Raw genomic sequence first — 17,924 nt, forward strand, 5'->3', positions numbered from 1 at the left:
AGAGGGTTGGTCTGAAGGAGGGCTTGAATAATAAACGCTCGTGTCGTTTTCATGTATCCACAAAGTTAAATAATTTAGTCCTCCTTGTTGTCCAGTCCTAAGATGGAGTCATATGAGGCTATTCAGTGAAGCACAGTCCAGCCACCAAAAGTAATTAAAAGTATTTCAGCGACATGGGTCTCTCCCGAAGAAGTTTGGTGAGAAGCCAATTCGAAACCCACAGCAACACTTTTGAAAATTGTCTTTCTCCATTACTCTCTCGACTGCATTTGCTCTGAAGCCTTATGATTTATGACTGCATTTGCTCTGAAGCCTCACTCTGAAATACTAAATAAACTTGAACATCAGCCCATATATCCTTTTCATCTTTGCTTCTCTTCTCTCCCTTCTAATTTTATCTTCATAAAAGCAATGGTTATTCTCTCTTTTCATTATAAGGCGATTAAACCAATCCCTCTCCTTGAAAATTTCTGCTCTTTCTGTTCTTATCCTGAGCAACTTAAACCGGGAACCAAGATGGCGAACTCAGAATCTCCCTGAGAAATTGTAAATGTCCAAAGATGATGGGTATGTTTTTAGGAGGAAAGGGGTGAAGAGAATGAGAAAATCATAAGTAATATGCTAGGGATAGTAACAAAGTTTTATAATTTATAGTTTGGACAGATAACAATGTTTTAATTTTTCTAAGTAAAGCATGACTCCAATAGCCCTTCTCTGAATTTCCAGGTGGACTCTAAACTCTCAGAATACTACCATTTATTGATGACTTAGGTGCCAGGCACCCTGCTAAGCAGTCTGCATACACAGTTTAATCAAACTATATAACAATCCTGTAAGGCAGGCGTTGTTCCCAGTTACAAATGAAAACACTCTGAGGGTCAGAGACGTTGAACAACTTGCCCAGAGTTACCCACATAGGAAGGGGCTAGAGATGGGATTTGAACCCAGGTGAGAGTGGAGAGGCCAAGCTTCCTTTGCTCCGTCTCCTCTTTTGAAATCACGGCCGAGTTCCCAGCAGTGTTTGGTGGTATTCACCTCCCAGGTGGTCTAGCAGGGGAAGACAGGGCATGGTGCCCTGTGAAAGTAACATTCACTTCACAGAGGAGACAAGTCTTCTAGTCTCTGGCTGTTACCCACTTGCTGCAAAACCCTGCAAGCCCCTCAGCTTCTCTCATCCTTCCTCCTCCACGTCTACAACAGACGCGCAAGCGTCCTTCACGCAGACTTTCAGAACTGTTCTAGAAATAATGCAAGAAGAGTGATGCAAAAAAAAAAAAGTACGAGGCAAATAGAAGTGATTGCGATCAGTCTTAGCCCGACTCACAAACTAACACTTGCTTTTCTAAGTTTTACAGTTACGGCTTCAACAGAGAAGGACCCAAGAACAGCTGGCTAACCAAGGCATCATACCACGTGAGTAGCTGCCTCTCTTATTGACTGATCTGTACCATGGGACCATGCAGCTTGAGAGCTGGAAAGCACCTCAGAGGTCATAGTCTAATTCCATGGATCAGTCTCCCCAGATCCTCACAGACTCTGTGTCAGCAGGAACCCCAGACCTTGGCCAGGAGGCTTAGCCCCAAATGCTACTCACCTGTAAGCGCTTCCCTTTAATCATATAAAATTCTAATGTGGTGGTTTGTTTATAGGACAAACACAATTCTATGGGCGTCCATCCCTCTCTCCTACTTTTAGAATTGGATCTAATCACTCTTCTTTCCGGAAGCATCAATCACATCATCTTTTTCTCACCTCCTCGGTTTCACTTCTGTGTGGGTACCTGAGTCCACAAGTAACTGAATATTGTCCAGTGCTTCCTTTCTGGAATAATGAGCGGCAATACCATTCTAGCGTAAATGGTATAACATTGAATTACTGGCCATCATTTGGGTCAAAGAAGAAGGATTATCATATCTCTTAGAAGATACGTTTGAAATTTCCTGCCGGTTTAGCAATGGAAGCTAACTTTTGGTTAGCTATAGAAACAGGAAAAGTACTGGATAAATGGAATCACCACGTAAGCTCCTTTAGGTGACACTTTCGAACTTCTCACCCCAGCAGAATTTAAAAGTCAATATCCGTAATGACGCCTGCAGAAATCCAGGTCCTCGTCATGACTGTGGCTTCAGGGTTAAGCATGTGCCCTTGATTGAATGTCCTGCAGGTAGTAACCTTGGTGCCCTGTGATCCAAGGTCCAGACAATTTAAGTGTTGTCCGTGCTTCAGAACCAGAACAGAACTAAGAATATTCAAGTCCCTTTCCTTTGGTAATTCAGGTGAAGTTCCTTGTTCGTGGCTAAGCGCTACAAAGAATAAACAGCAGGTGACCTTATGGCAGAACAACTTTTTTAGAGGTTTGCTGAAGCACAGAAGAAAGATCTCACCTTGCAGTTGAAAGGCTGCTTCAATAAAATGTACAGTGAGGAAGAGAGACCAAAGGTACAAGTCTGTGTGGCCTGTTTCATCTCAGTCAGCCCAGCAGGGCGGGTGCTAAAACCCAGGAGAGACCAAGAGTCTGCAGACTTCGAGACAGGTAAAGACGTGCGTGCTCCAATGTGAGCAGGCCAGTCTTTTTCAGAATCCTGTTGCAGACACGTAGAATCGAACCTGTTTAACCACGTCCAGAAGAGCGATTCACTAAGAATGGAGTGTAGACAAGTCTAGATCCACCAGGATCCTCTCCGTAGACCACAGTCTCTGCCACGTGCCCTCAAATATAAGATGAGCCCATCGGTTTCAGTGGGATTCAGATAACCCGTTCCTTCACGGGTGTTTCTTTCCCTTAGTTCTGGAAAGGCCATTGGAGTAGAGAGGCCTGGTACCTTTGCATCCCCTCAAGCTGTTCACAGCTGATTTAAAGTTTAACCTGCGTGCTTAAATAATCCAAGCCCGGCTCTTGCAGCTGGCTTTTGGATGAGAATAAACTTTTGTTTTTAGGTTGCTGGGGTTAAATTTCAGGGGGTCAGTGAAACACCTAATAAAAATAGGAATGAACCCGATGGTACATTTGTACATAACACCCTTATGTAAGTCATGCAAATTGAACGTCCATCTGTAGAGTCGAATCCAATGAAGATATAATATTTTGTTGTCCAGGATTTTTCAGAATCAAATAGTGTACCTATTAACGAAATACTGCTTGACAGAAATTTTGCATCCATAGCCCATTGTATGATTAAGGTAATTGCTGGGGGAAAGTCCTAAGAGTAATGCAGTGATATTTCTTTTTAATTCAGAAAAATGAGAAGGGTTGATTAAGCATCGTCAGTTTTCCTTACTCTTTAGCCGTCTCCTCTCCAGGCTTCCCAAGGGTGTCGATTCTGCTGTGGAAAAATGTCAGAGCCGCAGCAGGTGCACCCTGCAGGCCCAGCCCCTAGACCTCGATGACTCAGTGCTTCTGGGGAAGCCAGACCCAGTCGAGCCCCTGCACCTGCTGAGAGGCTGGGGGCCGAGATGGTAGCCTCATCAACCCAGACATGAAACATGCAGTCTGTTTACTCAGCGCCCCCGGGGGCATGTGTGTAAAAGCAGCTGCGCCAGAGGAAGGAACCAGGAGCCCACAGTCTCAGGGTCCTTTCAGCTCAATCAAACTCAACACATTTCATGATGAACTTGACTCTCTGCAGGGTGGTGTGCCAGGTGCTGTGGGGGGGCCACAGTGAGCAGGACCGTCCTTCGCGGAGATTCGAGATTTCAGGGGAAAAGGTGACAAGAGACACAGATAGTATGAGTCAGGGTGAAACTAGTTACGTTCTACAAGAGGGCTCTTTATGTCTTCGTTCTATCATTTGAATTTTTTGAAGTGGAAGGAAAGAGGAAAGGAGGAAGAAAGGGGGTAGAATGGAGGGAAGCAAAGCCGGTAGTCATTGGAGATCATCTAATTTACTGATTTTCAATGTTTTTTTAATAGTTAAAGATATTGTGTCTGTGTATATATATATATACTCCCCTGGTGGTGCAGTGATTGAGAATCCGCCTGCCAAGGCAGGGGACACGGGTTCAAGCCCTGGTCTGGGAAGATCCCACATGCCACAGAGCAACTAAGCCCATGTGCCACAACTACTGAGCCCGCGAGCCACAACTCCTGAAGCCCGCACGCCTAGAGCCCGTGCTCTACAGCAGGAGAAGCCACCGCAATGAGAAGCCCACACACCGCAACGAAGAGTAGCCCCCGCTCGCCACAACTAGAGAAACCCCGTGCACAGCAACGAAGACCCCAATGCAGCCAAAAATAAATAAATAAATAAAAATTTTAAATTTATGGAAAAAAAAATATATATATATACACTGACTGGAACAGGGTCGGGGTCCTCTGTCCCATTCACCCGGCTCCCCTCATCCCTCCTAGATGACCCTGATTATCCTCCCCAGAGCGCTGGTCGTCTTCAAACAGAGTTTGAAAATCCCTTCCCTAGTCCACGTCTCATTGTCTTTAACCTCCATGAAACCGAGATTGGAGAGGCCTAGGAGGCTTTTCAAACATCCCAAAATCAGGGCCCAGTATGGTCCTACTTACAGACCTGAACTGTGAGACCTTAAATGCACGCACGATAAAATTAGTAACACGATCTCACGTTCGTTATCCATACGTTGGAAATAATTGCAGTGCTCCCCCTGAATTTTCAAACTTGTCATAATTGCCTAAATGGAAAGCTTATGGCCAAGTGAATTGTCCACTGTCCTTATGGTGTTATCGGATGGCTCTGCAGTTTTTAGCTGGTCAATGGAAACGCCTGGTCTCCTTGGACAGAATTAGTCATGAGTTGTACATTAGATTGAATCCCAAGGGCATTGTCCATTGCAAAAAAAAGTGCAGTCCACTCCTAGTGCGGCAGAGCTGAGGCCAGAACCCGTGTCTCCTGATCCTGGTGTAGGGCTCTTTGACTCCAATATTCAAAAGGAATCACTGGAACTGTAAAAGCACTTCCTTAAGTTTCTATCATCAAGCATTTTGTGGCCAGAAAAATTCAGTTGGAATTTGGGAAAATAAAAACATGTATATGTGAAAATGCCAAGGAAAAGCCCATGGTTTTAATGAAATGGCTTTGGGTTCTACGTTGTAATCTATGTCTCACCATGACCAAGAGTGAATGGAAAATTCCACTGAGTTTGCTCTGTGGCTGGTCTCATTTCAAATGTGCACCAAATTGATGATTAAGTAGAAGGTTTCTCCCCCACTGACTCCAGTGGGACCATGGGTGATTTTCAGTAGACTAGTGAAACTGGTCCACATGGATTGAATTTAATTTCTTCCTCCTTCATGGGCTTGCATCCTGCAGGTTTCAAAGTTGCTGATGAGTAACCAACAGGCCACAGCAGTCACAGAATCGAAGTCTCTTTTATAATCGCCCTTCGTCACCTCTCTTAAGCACGTACTCATATCTTACTTGTATACATTATAGGTTTAGGATTTTCCCCTTCCGGTGCTTTGAATGCCCTTAAAGGCATTTTTCCTTGAATTTAGTCAAGGAAGGCACACGGCCCCTTGAACAACTTTAAACAGTGGGAAAGCGTTCTCGGGCCAGAAGCATGGGCCCAGGTTGGCTTCTAAGATTGCTTTCACGTTTATAGTATCAGTGGCGGAATTCACATCTTCCGAAGAGTCGTGAAATCTGAGTGAAATAGCCTCTCAACATTAACTTAGAAATATTACTTTAAGAATATATTGTTTGGACTCCTCTCCAAAATCCTACCTCTGAATCTCAAAACGGAGATTTCAAATTGCCTGCTTGTCACCATCAACTAGAGTTCAAAGGGATGGCTTTGCCACCCCTCCCTGCCAGGCTCAAGGCTGCAAGAGGACATCAAGGTTCTCTTATTTTCTCTTGCCTTTGAGATAGAGCCCAGGCTCGTCCTCTGGAGACCTATGGATGGGGCTCAGATCTGTTCATTATTTCTCAGGCAGATTTTCCCCACTATCTTCTTTTCTCTGGGCATCACTCTCCTGGGTTGAATCTTAAATACCGTTTTATTCCAACCATTTCAGAAGCCTTAGTGCAGAAAGACGATCAGCTCTTGAGTTTTCAGTGCAAAAAAAAAAAAAAAGAAAACAATGGTCATAGAGCAATTCAGTAAATATTTCGACCATCTGCTGGGAGGAAGGCCTTATGGAACACAAAGGAGTCAGACATGAATTCTGTTTCAAAGAGCCTACAGTCCAGAAGGTTCCTCACATCGCTCCTGCTTAGTTATCCCCATTCATAATATTGGATAATGTCCCACCGCTACACGGAGTGAGTTTCTGGGAGAATTGAAGGAAGTAGATGACTTTCTCTCCCTTTCCTTCTGCTACTGCAGTGGGGCTGATCTATAGGAACCCAGGGGAGAGAGGAGGGAACATTGAGTTTATTCTCCGGGAATGTAGAAAACGAGATTAGAGAACTGAAGTGGATTACAGAGGCCCAGGGGCCCAGAGAGGCTGCGACTCCTCCCCAGAGACTCAGAGAAAGCACCGCTGGCCAGAAAGGAGTTTCTGGGCAGCCTGGTTCCATGGTCTGATCGATGTCAATGAATGGAAAGATACGATGAGCTGTCTGTGAATGGTGCTGCCTTTATTTGTTTTGCAGACTAATCCAAGCCTCAGCAGCCACATACTTACTGCAAAGCCTTGGTAAATCCCTGAATTCTGTGATCCTCCTGCATAGCAAGAAGAGTGACGGGGCACTTCCTCTACCCACAGCACATGCAGCTTCCTGATAGTTTTGAGACGTTGACGGGGCAAAGTCTTCCTTCCCTTCCTCAGTGCCTCCATCTGACTTGGCTTCTCCCCACAGCACCCTCCGTACCACACACTGTTGGCTGTTTGAGCAGAACACGGCACGAGGGTTTCATCTGTCCCTCTCCCCTTCCTTCTAACATCTCAAACTCAGAGAGAGGGAAAAAAAAAAAAGGCGCCCTGGATTTTCATGCCAAGCCCCTTTGGGCCTAAAATCCTCACTTCTTTATTTCCCTCCCTCTTTCCTTCGATTTTCTATGTTCCTTGCTCCTTAGAAACTAGTAAACCGGTGATGACAGGCACCCTTAGAATTTGTCTTTGAACCCTTCTGCGAAATTCCAAAGTATTCATGTGTGATGCATTAAATTCTCCAAGTGTGCAAGCCAGGCCTTAAATATTACAGAGCTCCGTTGGGAAAATGCACTCTTTTCAGACCCCTGAGGCCATCCTTTGGGTACCGAATAGGCAACCTGTTGCTACCTAAAGAGTTAAGACAATTTCCAAGGCCAACTTGTGGTCCAACTTGTCCTTAAAAACAGAGCCAAGAGAGGACAGGTACTACTAGATGCATTTTGTAAGTGGGAAACTGAGAACACAGGAAACCTATCAGACGCGTTCAAGGCTGTTCCAAAAATAGGTGGCAAAGCAAGGACAGAGCCCGCAGGGAAGGCTCCCAAAATTTTAGTCACTTTTTAAACTATACCCATTACTGCCATAGGTCTTGCGTTTGAATTAGTTTTGCCTTCCTCCCAAAGAACCCTACATATGTGAATTATTAATCCATATATCTGTCTTTAATTAGTGGCATATAAGCTTACCAGCCGGTGCTTCTTGATGAGAACAACCAGTTCTAACCCAAGTTATTCTGATTCGAGACAGCAAGTATGAGAAGTGGCAGTTTCATTGAACTAAGCAGCCTTTCTCTGGGCAAACACACCCTTTTTCTTCAGCTTTTTGAAATACTGAGAAATCAGTCCTAGACATCATTCCCCACTTTTTGAACTCTCAGTTTCCCAAGGACTCTAGATCAGCACCCACTGGCCTTGTAAACTCCGGGGCGCCAGGATCTCCCAGAGGGCGTGTTCCAACACAGACCCCTCCGTTCCTCTACGTCCCACCTGAGCTTTGGATTCTGTGGGCCTGGAAATTGGTATTATTAACAAGTTTCCAGCTGCTGCTGAAGATGCCGGTGCAGGGGCCACACTCTGAGAACCATTGCTCCATCTGTTGCCCAAGATGCGGCCTCTTTGATGCTGCCTCTTGGTCCTTATCCGTATACCAGTGGAGCTGGGTTCTCCCCTGCAAGCCTGGCAGTGAGCGGCCCTGGGAGAGAAGGCAGGCCCTGCCTCTGCCACCAGAGCTGCTACCAGCCCCAGGCCCCTCCTCTGTGAGAGCCAGGCCCCTCTCCCTGACGTATTGTCCACGGCCTTGCAGCCTGTTTTCTCCTTTTGCTGGGCTCCTGCTGGAAGCAGGAGGTTAGCAGCAGGGGACCGCAGGAGGCCTGTTCTCATCTTGGGATCTTTTCCTGAGCTCTAAGTAAGCAAATGTTTATACACACAGCTGACCCAAATTAGCTGGAGCCGCGGGGACAGAAATAGGAACAGCCCCTAACTAAACTCCGCGGCGAGAACATGAATTCCCCTGTGAGAAGCGATCCATCTTCCTCCAGGCGGAATGAGTTAGACGTGGGGTTGACTGAATTTACAACCGTATTTTAATTTGAGATCACATTGACTTATTATTTTTTTTGATTTAGAAATCCAAATTCCTTTTCAATCCTAAATGTCAACGTCCCTTAAATACAAAATTGTGCCATTGGATACTCCCAGGGCTGGCAGCAAAGGAGGTCCTTTCTTCCAAAAAGTCAACTGGGATAGGGGGTGCATTATGGCTTTCGCTGGCCCTCAGGGGAGGTGGCTAAAACCCACATTCTCTGGAATCACAGAAAAGGCAAATGTCAATCACAGGGCCCATGGCAAGCCAAATGGTACCCCACGTAACACCCCTTAAGCCCTGAGAAGAAGAGCGTGGGGTAAAACGCAGTGTGTGGATGTTTTAGCTTCCTTCCCAAGTTCTGGCTAAATGGGCGTAGCCTCTCCCACCCTGGGGCAGAAGATCCCAGAAGACCTTTGCGCTCCTGGCCCTGGAGTACTGGACTGTACAATCATTTCACAGGGGAATAGTTAACACCAAGAAGTGATGATTTATAGCTCTGCAAGCTAAGATACAGGAAACGCAGGGTTTCATAGAAGAATTAATAAGTTCCGCAAATAAGAACTGAAAAGCCTCAGGGATAAGAGAACCAGATGAACTGCCCCTAAGTCCTAAGACCAATTAAAACCAATTGAGTTTGGAATGTAAGAGCGATCTCAAGATAGATTCATGCCGTTCCCTTAGGGTTGCTTCTTAAGGCAAAGGCTGTGTTGCTCTTTTTAACCACTTAATAAGGCCACACTGAGATCAGTTCCTTTTCTGGATTATGGAAGAGATTAAGCCACACCAATGTATAATACCTCCTTAGGTGACCACCAGACTGTCAGACAGAGGTGCAGACCTATGGGTTCAGATTGTACAGACTCACCAGGGCCCACTGGACTTCAAGCAGATTCGTAGCATCTGGTTGCCTGGGGAAATGGGAGATGGTTTCAAAACTCCATCAATATAAATTGCAACTGTGATCAAGTGCAAATAACGGCAAGCCTCATGACTCAGGATGAGGGTCAGACCCAAATCAGAGAAAATGCGTGAGCAACGCGGCAGGCCTGCACAGTTTTCCAGATGATTCCTCAGAGCCACTGAGTGAGGAGACAGGGAGGGGGAAAGCGGCCATTGAAAAGGACAGGGTTGGCAGAGAGGCTCATTTTAAGCGTGAAAAGCAGCAAAGAGAAACGGGGGCTGTTAGATCCATGGGAAATATGATAGTCAAGCAACGGGTGATTCTTTTTTTCCTATAAGGAAGGAAGCCTCTTAGTCTCTGGTCAGATCGAGGAGAATAGTGTGCTTGTCCATTCCCCTCGGCACGAGGCAGCCAGCTGGGACTACTCTGTGCGTTCCTTTGGTCAACATTGCAGATGTCGGGGTGAGACAGGAAGACTTAGAGATGCCTTAGTAGCTTCCCAGGCAGCATCCTCAGTAGAGGATAACGTGGTCGATCAGTTGCCAGGACTACAGTGGAGTCTGCCTGCTGTCCAGCAAGCCCGTCTGAGAGCTGGGCTCAAATTCGGCATGGTCTTAAGGCTGAATGAGGCACACACACTCACGCACATGCACACACACACACACATGCACACACACACAGCCCCAAGTGCCCATCTGGCTAGAAATCCAGTTTTTTTATGCCAGCCAAGGTTTGGAAGAATATTTTCTTGCCTGCCGCTTGAGAGTTGACATCTGTGGGAGTGAATATTAGAAACCTGGATCACGTGATTCGCCCACTTGTCCAGACCTACTATCCAGAAAACTATCTGATGCAATTCTCTAACCTCTGAACCGCCTCATCACTTCTGATGAAAGGTGGTCCTTTACGGCTTCTGGTTGCAGTTGTTCCAGGGGATCAGGAAAACCAGTAAAAAGGTAGAATTTTGCTGAGTGATGTTCTACTGCTTTGCAAAGTCAAAAGTTCAGTGCATCGTCCTGAGGAGCTGCTGGGAGCTGGGAAGGGGAGCAGTGGGTCTTGGCAAGAAGGGAGGCTGGCGTTCGGTCCAGGTTGTTTCCGGCTGCTGTGAGCTGTGACGGACCAGTGCCCTGTTGACTGGTTGTTAGTGTTTTGAGCATCACACCCTGAAAGAAGTTAGGTTGTCAGAAGACCTAGGCTCCTAGCCCTACCTGTGTGACCCTGGGCGAGGCAGTCCCGTTCCGTGGGCCTCCGTTTCCCCATTCTGCTCAGGCTTGGAGCTGTATTTCACCATCTCCAAGGTCCCTTCCAGCCCTCAGAGTCTGATTCTGTGCTTCTCACTCACTGCCCTTTGGTTGCATGTTCCTACCCCACCAGCCAACTCCCTGACCCAAAGAACAAGTCCCCTCCTGCAACGTGGGACGAGGTTCCTCCACAGACTGCAGTCTCCACCCAGACTTGCGCACTCAAGGGCAGAGTGAAGTCAAAGAGGGTGGTAGTCACCCCAGTCTCCCCTAAAGCTAGAGCATTGCCTGGTCTCCTCCCCCAGGCCTGTCCCTCCTCAGCATCTTGGAATGCCCTGTCTCTGCCACTTCTCTTCCTGTCGCGTATTCTGTCTCTGCTTCTCCTCTTGTTTGAGGCTGACGTCCGCCTTCCTCTGGATTCTCCGGCTGCAGGGAAGCTGGTGACCTCCAGGCCTTTCCTCTTCCATTGCTTGTGGCCTGATGAAGGCCGTCACATGTCCATCACATCTCCACTGTGCACCGCTCGGCAAGCACACCGGCAAGCACCGCGACGCCGCTCCCAGCCCCAAGCCCTCTCTGCTCACGTCTGTGTCTTTCTGTTTCAGCCCTGAAAAGCCCACCTGAATTCCATGAGCAAAGAAAACGTTTGGATAGTGGCAAGGTAACTGTTTGCAAACTTCCCACCTTCCTGAACTCAGGCCCCAGCCTCTGGATCTCTGAATGCTAAGCTTGGGGGAAAGCGGGTAGAATTTCTCCTGCAAACTCAACCGATTTGCTGGTCCCCTCCCCGCACACCATGTGGAATCTTCCTCCTAGAAACTGAAAACTGTGGAAATGGGATCAATAGTATTGGCTTTGAAGCTACTGTTTATTAGCTTTAGGAAAGTGTCCCCCATCTTTCTGATGTCGGGGGCTATCCCTGCAGGGATGTGGCAGGGGTCAGAGAGACATGAAACAGGGAGGTAAGGTGTGTCGGCAAGCTGCCCTCTCTTTCGTGACAGGCTTTTCTCAGCAACAATCAGATTATTTTAAATCCAATTCAGTGGTAGGGTAGGGCCTGCAGATACAGAGTTTATTCATGGCTATTTAAAGGCAAAAGGAATTCTATTTATTTCTCTTTCTCTTAGCATTTGAGGGGGGAAATCGGTGTATATTCCGTACCTCCAGAGCAAATCTCCGCCACTTGAATTTATCAATACAGTAAGTGCTATTGGGCAAGCATCAGCAGTGTATGCAGAAGGAAAGGCCATTAGGTATCTTTCTCCTGGGACGTCTTAGCCTGGCAACTAGTGAGGGGAGGGGCTGGAAGAAGGAGCAGAGCCCTGGGGCTCTTCAGAGTCACTCGTGAGAGGCTGGGGTTCCTTACTGCCTGGAGAAGAATTGTCTTTCATCAGAACTGGAGTGATCCCCAGACTCCTCTCGGGGGCCAATTAAGAGATTCAGGATAGTGGGATAAAAACCCAGAACTAGAAATCAGAGCCCTGAGGTCCAGTGGTGGCCCTGTCACAGCCAGCGCCATCCCTACAGACAACTCCATCATCAAGAAAGCCACGAGACTCAGTAAATAACTCATCTCTAAGTGTCCTCCCAGCTCACGGTGGGTCTCGGCCTGCAGAATTTACATTTTCACGTCTTGAGAGAAAGATCAAGGGCAAAACAGGAGGGGGGCACATGTTGTCATGTTATACTGGATGGATTGAGGTTACATTTCATCTCTGACTCTAGTTAATTTCTGACTCTTTTAAGAGGCAATGGAGGGCTTCCCTGGTGGCGCAGTGGTTGGGAGTCCGCCTGCCGATGCAGGGGACACGGGTTCGTGCCCCGGTCCGGGAAGATCCCACATGCCGCGGAGCGGCTGGGCCCGTGAGCCATGGCCGCTGAGCCTGCGCGTCCAGAGCCTGTGCTCCGCAATGGGAGAGGCCACAACAGTGAGATGCCCGCGTACCGGAAAAAAAAAAAAAGAGGCAATGGAATAGGATTGGCTCTCATGCAAAAGCAGTGTAGTATCATCACAGTTTTATTAATATTTTATAATTAGGTACCTGCCTGGCCTTTAAGTGTGGAGCGCTGAGGTGGACCCAAGCTTTTGACCTCTGTGTCTTATTTTTCTATCCTAAAATTAGTAGAGGTCTTTGCGAGCCCTCCTTCATCAAGACATAGGAGAACAGAGATATTTGCATGTTGCATTTGTCAAACAAAAAACAAACAACAAACAAAAAGAGACATTTTCCCTTTGAGAGAAAAGGGGTTTCTTTTAAAGTTAAAACTAGGTGACTCAAGTGTATGAGGCTGATAGCAGAATTCATTCTGTGTCCGTGTCTGACAGGCTGAAGACACCCTGAAGCACAAGGTCAGAAACAGGTCCGGCCGTGCAGACGTGGTGAAAATGCACATACTCCAAGGTAAGGTTGCCCAGAGTCATAAACTGGGGCCCATCAGTGGGAATGGAGCGTGGGCCGTTTTCCAGGGTCCTTTGTCTCTGCACAATTGCTAACTCCCCTTAGAAAGGGTCCCCTGCCATTCCAAAGTGGTGGTTTTGAGCTCTCATCTAGTCATTTGAGGCCATGTAGACGGTCAAATTGGGAAGCCATGTAGTGGCCAAGAAGTACCAGACCTGGCACTCATTCTGGGCTGTGCCACCTCCCAGTTTTCTCTGAGCACATAGGGAGTGTCCAACATATATCAGCTTCCTTTAAAATGTCCATCCTTCATGCCAGTAATAAATGTCTAGTATTGTATCAAAAAAATAATAATCAGACATACAAAGATTTATGTACAATGACGTTTATCATGTCATTACTTTAAATAGCGACACACTGAAATCAGTGGAACGTCAGAAAATAGTAGAGAGACTGAATAAATTATGCACCATCCGTGTGATTAAATAACTTGCGGCTACCTCAAATGCGGCTTTAGAAGAATCATGTTTTAATGAGAAAAGGCTTACAAAATGATGTTTAGTGAGGAGACCAGAAAACAAAACTATATTTACAGTCAAAATCGGGGAGGCAAAAATATATACATAAATTGTATTTACAGTCAGATTCTATGATGAAGAAATACAGACTTACCAATAAATACTGTATAAGTAATTAAGAAAGATGCCCAGTTATTAAAAACAGTTGACCCTAAGTGGGGGGGGTTTCCTAATGCTTTCACTTCTTTTGCATAATGTTTTAGCGTTTTCCATACTTACAACCATACGTATGTATAATATTAAAATCAAGAAAGCATCATCTGTTGTATCAGGCCAGTCTTGAATTAAAATATCAGGCTATGAACCACAGAAACCCCAAGTTTAGTCTCTGTTGGTTTCCATGAAACCCACCCTTCCCCCCCCACAGAAATTGGAAATTGGCCCCCTGGTGCACAAAGGATCTACTAGATTATAAATGACCCTTGCCCTCCAAGGGTTCATGGTCTGATTTTAGAAATAGAAATATAAGATTAGGGACCAGTGCTTGTAACTGCTGGGGGTAGTTGAAGCAGAAGGAAGCTGTAAGAACAGGAGTCAGGAAGACTTTGTTAGGGCGGGGAAACAAAGTAAGCAAAGGTACAAAGGTGACCTCAGGAAGATGGGGGGTGGGGGGCAGAAGGCGAAGGACCAGGCTCGCTGGAGTGGTAGTTTGGGCATCAACCATCTCAGGTCACGTAGGGGGTGGATTCAGTTTCTGGTGAGCCTGCGAAACTGGACTGAGAGATGGATGGAGAGGACCATCTTGGAGGGGATGCAAGAAAGGAGTGTTTTCTGAGGATGAATCCTGTATGGCTGTGCAGGATAGGTCAGAAAGATCCCTGAGGCAGGGGGTATAGCAGAAGCCCTTGCACTGGCCTGACGGGTAGTTGGGAGAGGATTTGGGCTTAGAAACTTCCATTTTGGGGTTTGGAATATGGATGTTTTCTCCATCCCACATCGAGTGCTTTGCAGATGTAGCTTCTAAGCAAGGCTGACCTGTTGCAACCATGAGACATCCCTAGCCCTCCCCTGTGTGGAGATTTCTAGAGCAGCGGCCAGACACTAAGCCTGGGTTAGTAGATGGATATTAATAGAACAATAGGACCAGGACGTCCGTAAAGGTCTCAACTTCTAAATGTGCAGAGTTGAGCGGAAAGCTACAAACTCTCGTGGAACCCTAACTTCCAGTCCTGCGTTATAGCAACCACCGGCTCACAAGATTCTCTTCCACGTTCTTGCACAGAAATAAGTCTGGGCCTCACCCAAAGAGGAATAGAGCGGTGATTCAGGGCTTGTCAGTGACCTTTCTCACTCTCCCAAAGATGAGAAACTGCCTGTTGGATAAATTCAATTTTTTAAAATCCCTGTTTAATTAAATATTCCCCCCCAAAAATTGTTTTTCTTTTACAGCTGGACCTGGACATTTGAATCAGTTAGTAACACAACCTCAACAAGTCTAAAACTCTTGAGAAGTCACGCTACTACAATTAATTATAATAATAGATAATATTTACTGCCAGCTCAGCCTGGGCCGGGCAATATGTAGACAAGGCTTTGCATGCAAATGCTATAGTTTAGTGTCAGCAAGCAATACAGGCCCCGTGGACTACTTACTTACAGAATCGCCAAATTGCACATTTTTTTTCCCCCCAAATCCCCACAAAGCAAGTTTCTCTCACTCTTCTGTGCTTCTCTATTTGCCTTTATTTGGAAGTGTCTAGTCTTCGCTGCTAATCCATGTGAAATGAGGATGATTGCATTGAAAAATTATTAGGATGGTGGAGTACAATGTGTCAGAGTGTTTGGGTTACAAAAGCAAAAAAAAAAAAAACCCACAAAAATAACATCGAATTCTAGAGCTGACCCTTTTGATTTTAACCCCTTAGGCTCCACTGCAGAGAGATCCGTTCCAACTGCTCAGATGAAGCTGAAAAGAGCCCGACTTGCAGATGACCTCAATGAAAAAATCGCTCTCCGGCCGGGGCCCCTGGAGCTGGTAGAGAAGAACATACTCCCTGTGGATTCTGCTGTGAAAGAGGCCATAAAGGGTAGGTAGCACAAATGAGTGGCACGCTTCCCTCCGTGCTGAGGTCTGAGGGCAGCCATGGCTCTGAAACGCTGGGGCCCTGGGGGTGAAGACCTCTCACTAGACAAGAGTCAATCCATGGGTCGCTGTTCCAGAGTGTTCCCCGTAACCAGAGGTGCGGGGAGTAAGGAAGAAACTGAAACCCGCTCAGCCTCCAAAGTCAGGTTAACATAGACCAGTCTGGTTCTGCTCAAGCAGGTTGGGGAGCTGACTTGATTTTAAACCTCAAAACATCTTCCCTGCAAGGTTCCATCACTTTGGGGTCCTGGCACTCTCCGCCCTTCCTCTTTTAAAGGGGTGTAGACTGGCAGAGTGGGAAGAGCGCTGGACCTGAATGGGAAGACCTGGACGCCAAGCCCAGTTCGGGTGCTAGGGCTTGGGGCTTCCCCAGGTCCCTTCACTCCTCCAAGATGAAAACCCAACCAGCCCAACTCATCGGCTCTTGGGAGTGAGGTTCAGTTCTTTAAGCACGTGAAAACTCTTTGACAACACACATGTGTGCTACACGGTTGAAGTACAGATACTGAAAGAGGAGACGCAAACGTTAATTCTCTCATCAGCTGCGTAAAATCATTTTGTAGACCTTTGGAACAGTTGAAGCCACATGGATCCAAACGGCCGGAGGGTCCCGAATTCATTCACAGAGGTGTTGAGGTGGAATCTGGGAAAACCATGGTAGAAGGAAGAAAGGGGATCCTGGCATTCCCACGGGCAAATTACACTCTTCCAATGAAGCCTACAAAAGCTCTAAGAATTACTGATATATAACAAGCCATGCACATTTACATGTTTTGACACATTGTCCAATATTATGCATAAAGATGTTTTATTAAATGCTAAGTTCATTGTTAAACTTATCCACATTCTAAAGTCTTGCACGCAACCCGTCAGAGGCCAGCCACATGAATTTTGTATTTGGAACCCGTAAATATGGAAGAATCAACTCTAGGGGAGAGAGTATCCTCATCACTGCCCATTAAATATCCCACCGTGGTTTTCTCTCTTCTTTACTCTCTCTGTCCACACTAAATATCTTGTGCCTTTGAACTTGGACTAGCCCAGTCAACAGTGCACCATCCCCGTCTTTACCTTGATGAGATCTAGAACAGGAAAGATCTCTATCGCGTATCTCTTATCATTTATTAAAACATTATATTTATTCCATGCATGCAAATTTATCTTTGATTTTTATACGATAGGCAAAATTTCTCATTTTAAATCGCCTTCTTTGGTTTATAGAGAGATGATGTTTTTCCATGGGATCTTGTGTCATTGGCAATTCGTGGCTATTCCTTTTTTCTACTGGGCATTTTCTTCCCTCACTATAAAAGCTATTTATATATATTGAGGAAAAAAAAAAAAGCTGATCCTCCATCTGTCACAGGTATTACACATCCTTTTACCAGCATGTCCTTTGCCTTTTATTGTTGGCTTTGTTTGTTGTTTGTTTGTTCGTTTCTGTCCTTTGCCTTTTGATTTTGTGTGTAGTGTATTTCACCTATAGCAGTTTTGAATTTCTGTATCATGCAATCTCTTAATCTTTTACTTTGTAGTTTCTGAATTTGTTATTGTTTATCAAAAACTCTTCCTACCTCAAGAGTAGAGTTATTCACCTATACTGTCTTCTAACATGTATATACTTCATTTTTATATTTCAGTCTTTACTGCATATTACATTATTTCAGTGCACGGTTTAAGAGACAGGTCTAAGTTTCCTTTTTGCACGATTTTAGTGGTGTGTTTTATAATTCGTCTTAATATCTGTCTTCACAAGTTTCTTTACATTGGTCTGATTTTTCTAATGTTTCTTGGCTACTCTCACAACTATATGGTGGGTGAAATTTAGAATCAGTTTATTATATTCCAACTTCAATCCTATTAGAATTTTGTTCGGGATTGCAGTGAATTTATAGATTAGTTTATGGTGAATTCATAGGTTTAAAATATATTAATTCTTCTGAGGCAGAAAGATAGTATCTCTTTTCACGTCTACACATCTTCTTTTATTTCCCTTGGTAAGGTTTTTTAAAATAAATTCACATCAGTTATTACTTACATATTGGAAACCTCTTAATTTTGCACATTTATTTTGTAACTGGGCGTCTTTGAAGATTTTCTTAATTGTTCCGATAGTATCTCATTTTATCTTTAATTGTTTGCGTGGACAATCACATCATCTACAAATAAGGAAGATGCGCCTCCTGTTTGTTTTTTCTTTCTGCCTTGGAGCGCTGGCTGGTTGTTGAAAAGCAACGTCATGGAATTATTAATAAATTACACAATTAACATCATTTTAAAAGTGACATGCA

General features: G+C 45.5%; 1 protein-coding gene across 3 annotated transcripts in view; it reads left to right on the plus strand.

Moving 5' to 3' along the window:
• MYOCD (myocardin) overlaps positions 1–17,924 on the plus strand; it is a gene marked incomplete at both ends in the record, with an annotated part of 89,863 nt that overhangs the window by 33,379 nt on the left and 38,560 nt on the right. For all 3 annotated transcript variants that reach the window (XM_082859875.1, XM_082859876.1, XM_082859877.1), the window contains 4 exons: positions 1,348–1,413; positions 11,179–11,234; positions 12,900–12,975; positions 15,416–15,577. In XM_082859875.1, the coding sequence (XP_082716001.1) occupies positions 1,348–1,413; positions 11,179–11,234; positions 12,900–12,975; positions 15,416–15,577 (360 nt within the window). The remainder of the gene's footprint in view (positions 1–1,347; positions 1,414–11,178; positions 11,235–12,899; positions 12,976–15,415; positions 15,578–17,924) is intronic.

Source organism: Leucopleurus acutus (assembly GCF_964270905.1).
Source record: "Leucopleurus acutus genome assembly, chromosome: 19".
NCBI lineage: Eukaryota > Metazoa > Chordata > Mammalia > Artiodactyla > Delphinidae > Leucopleurus > Leucopleurus acutus.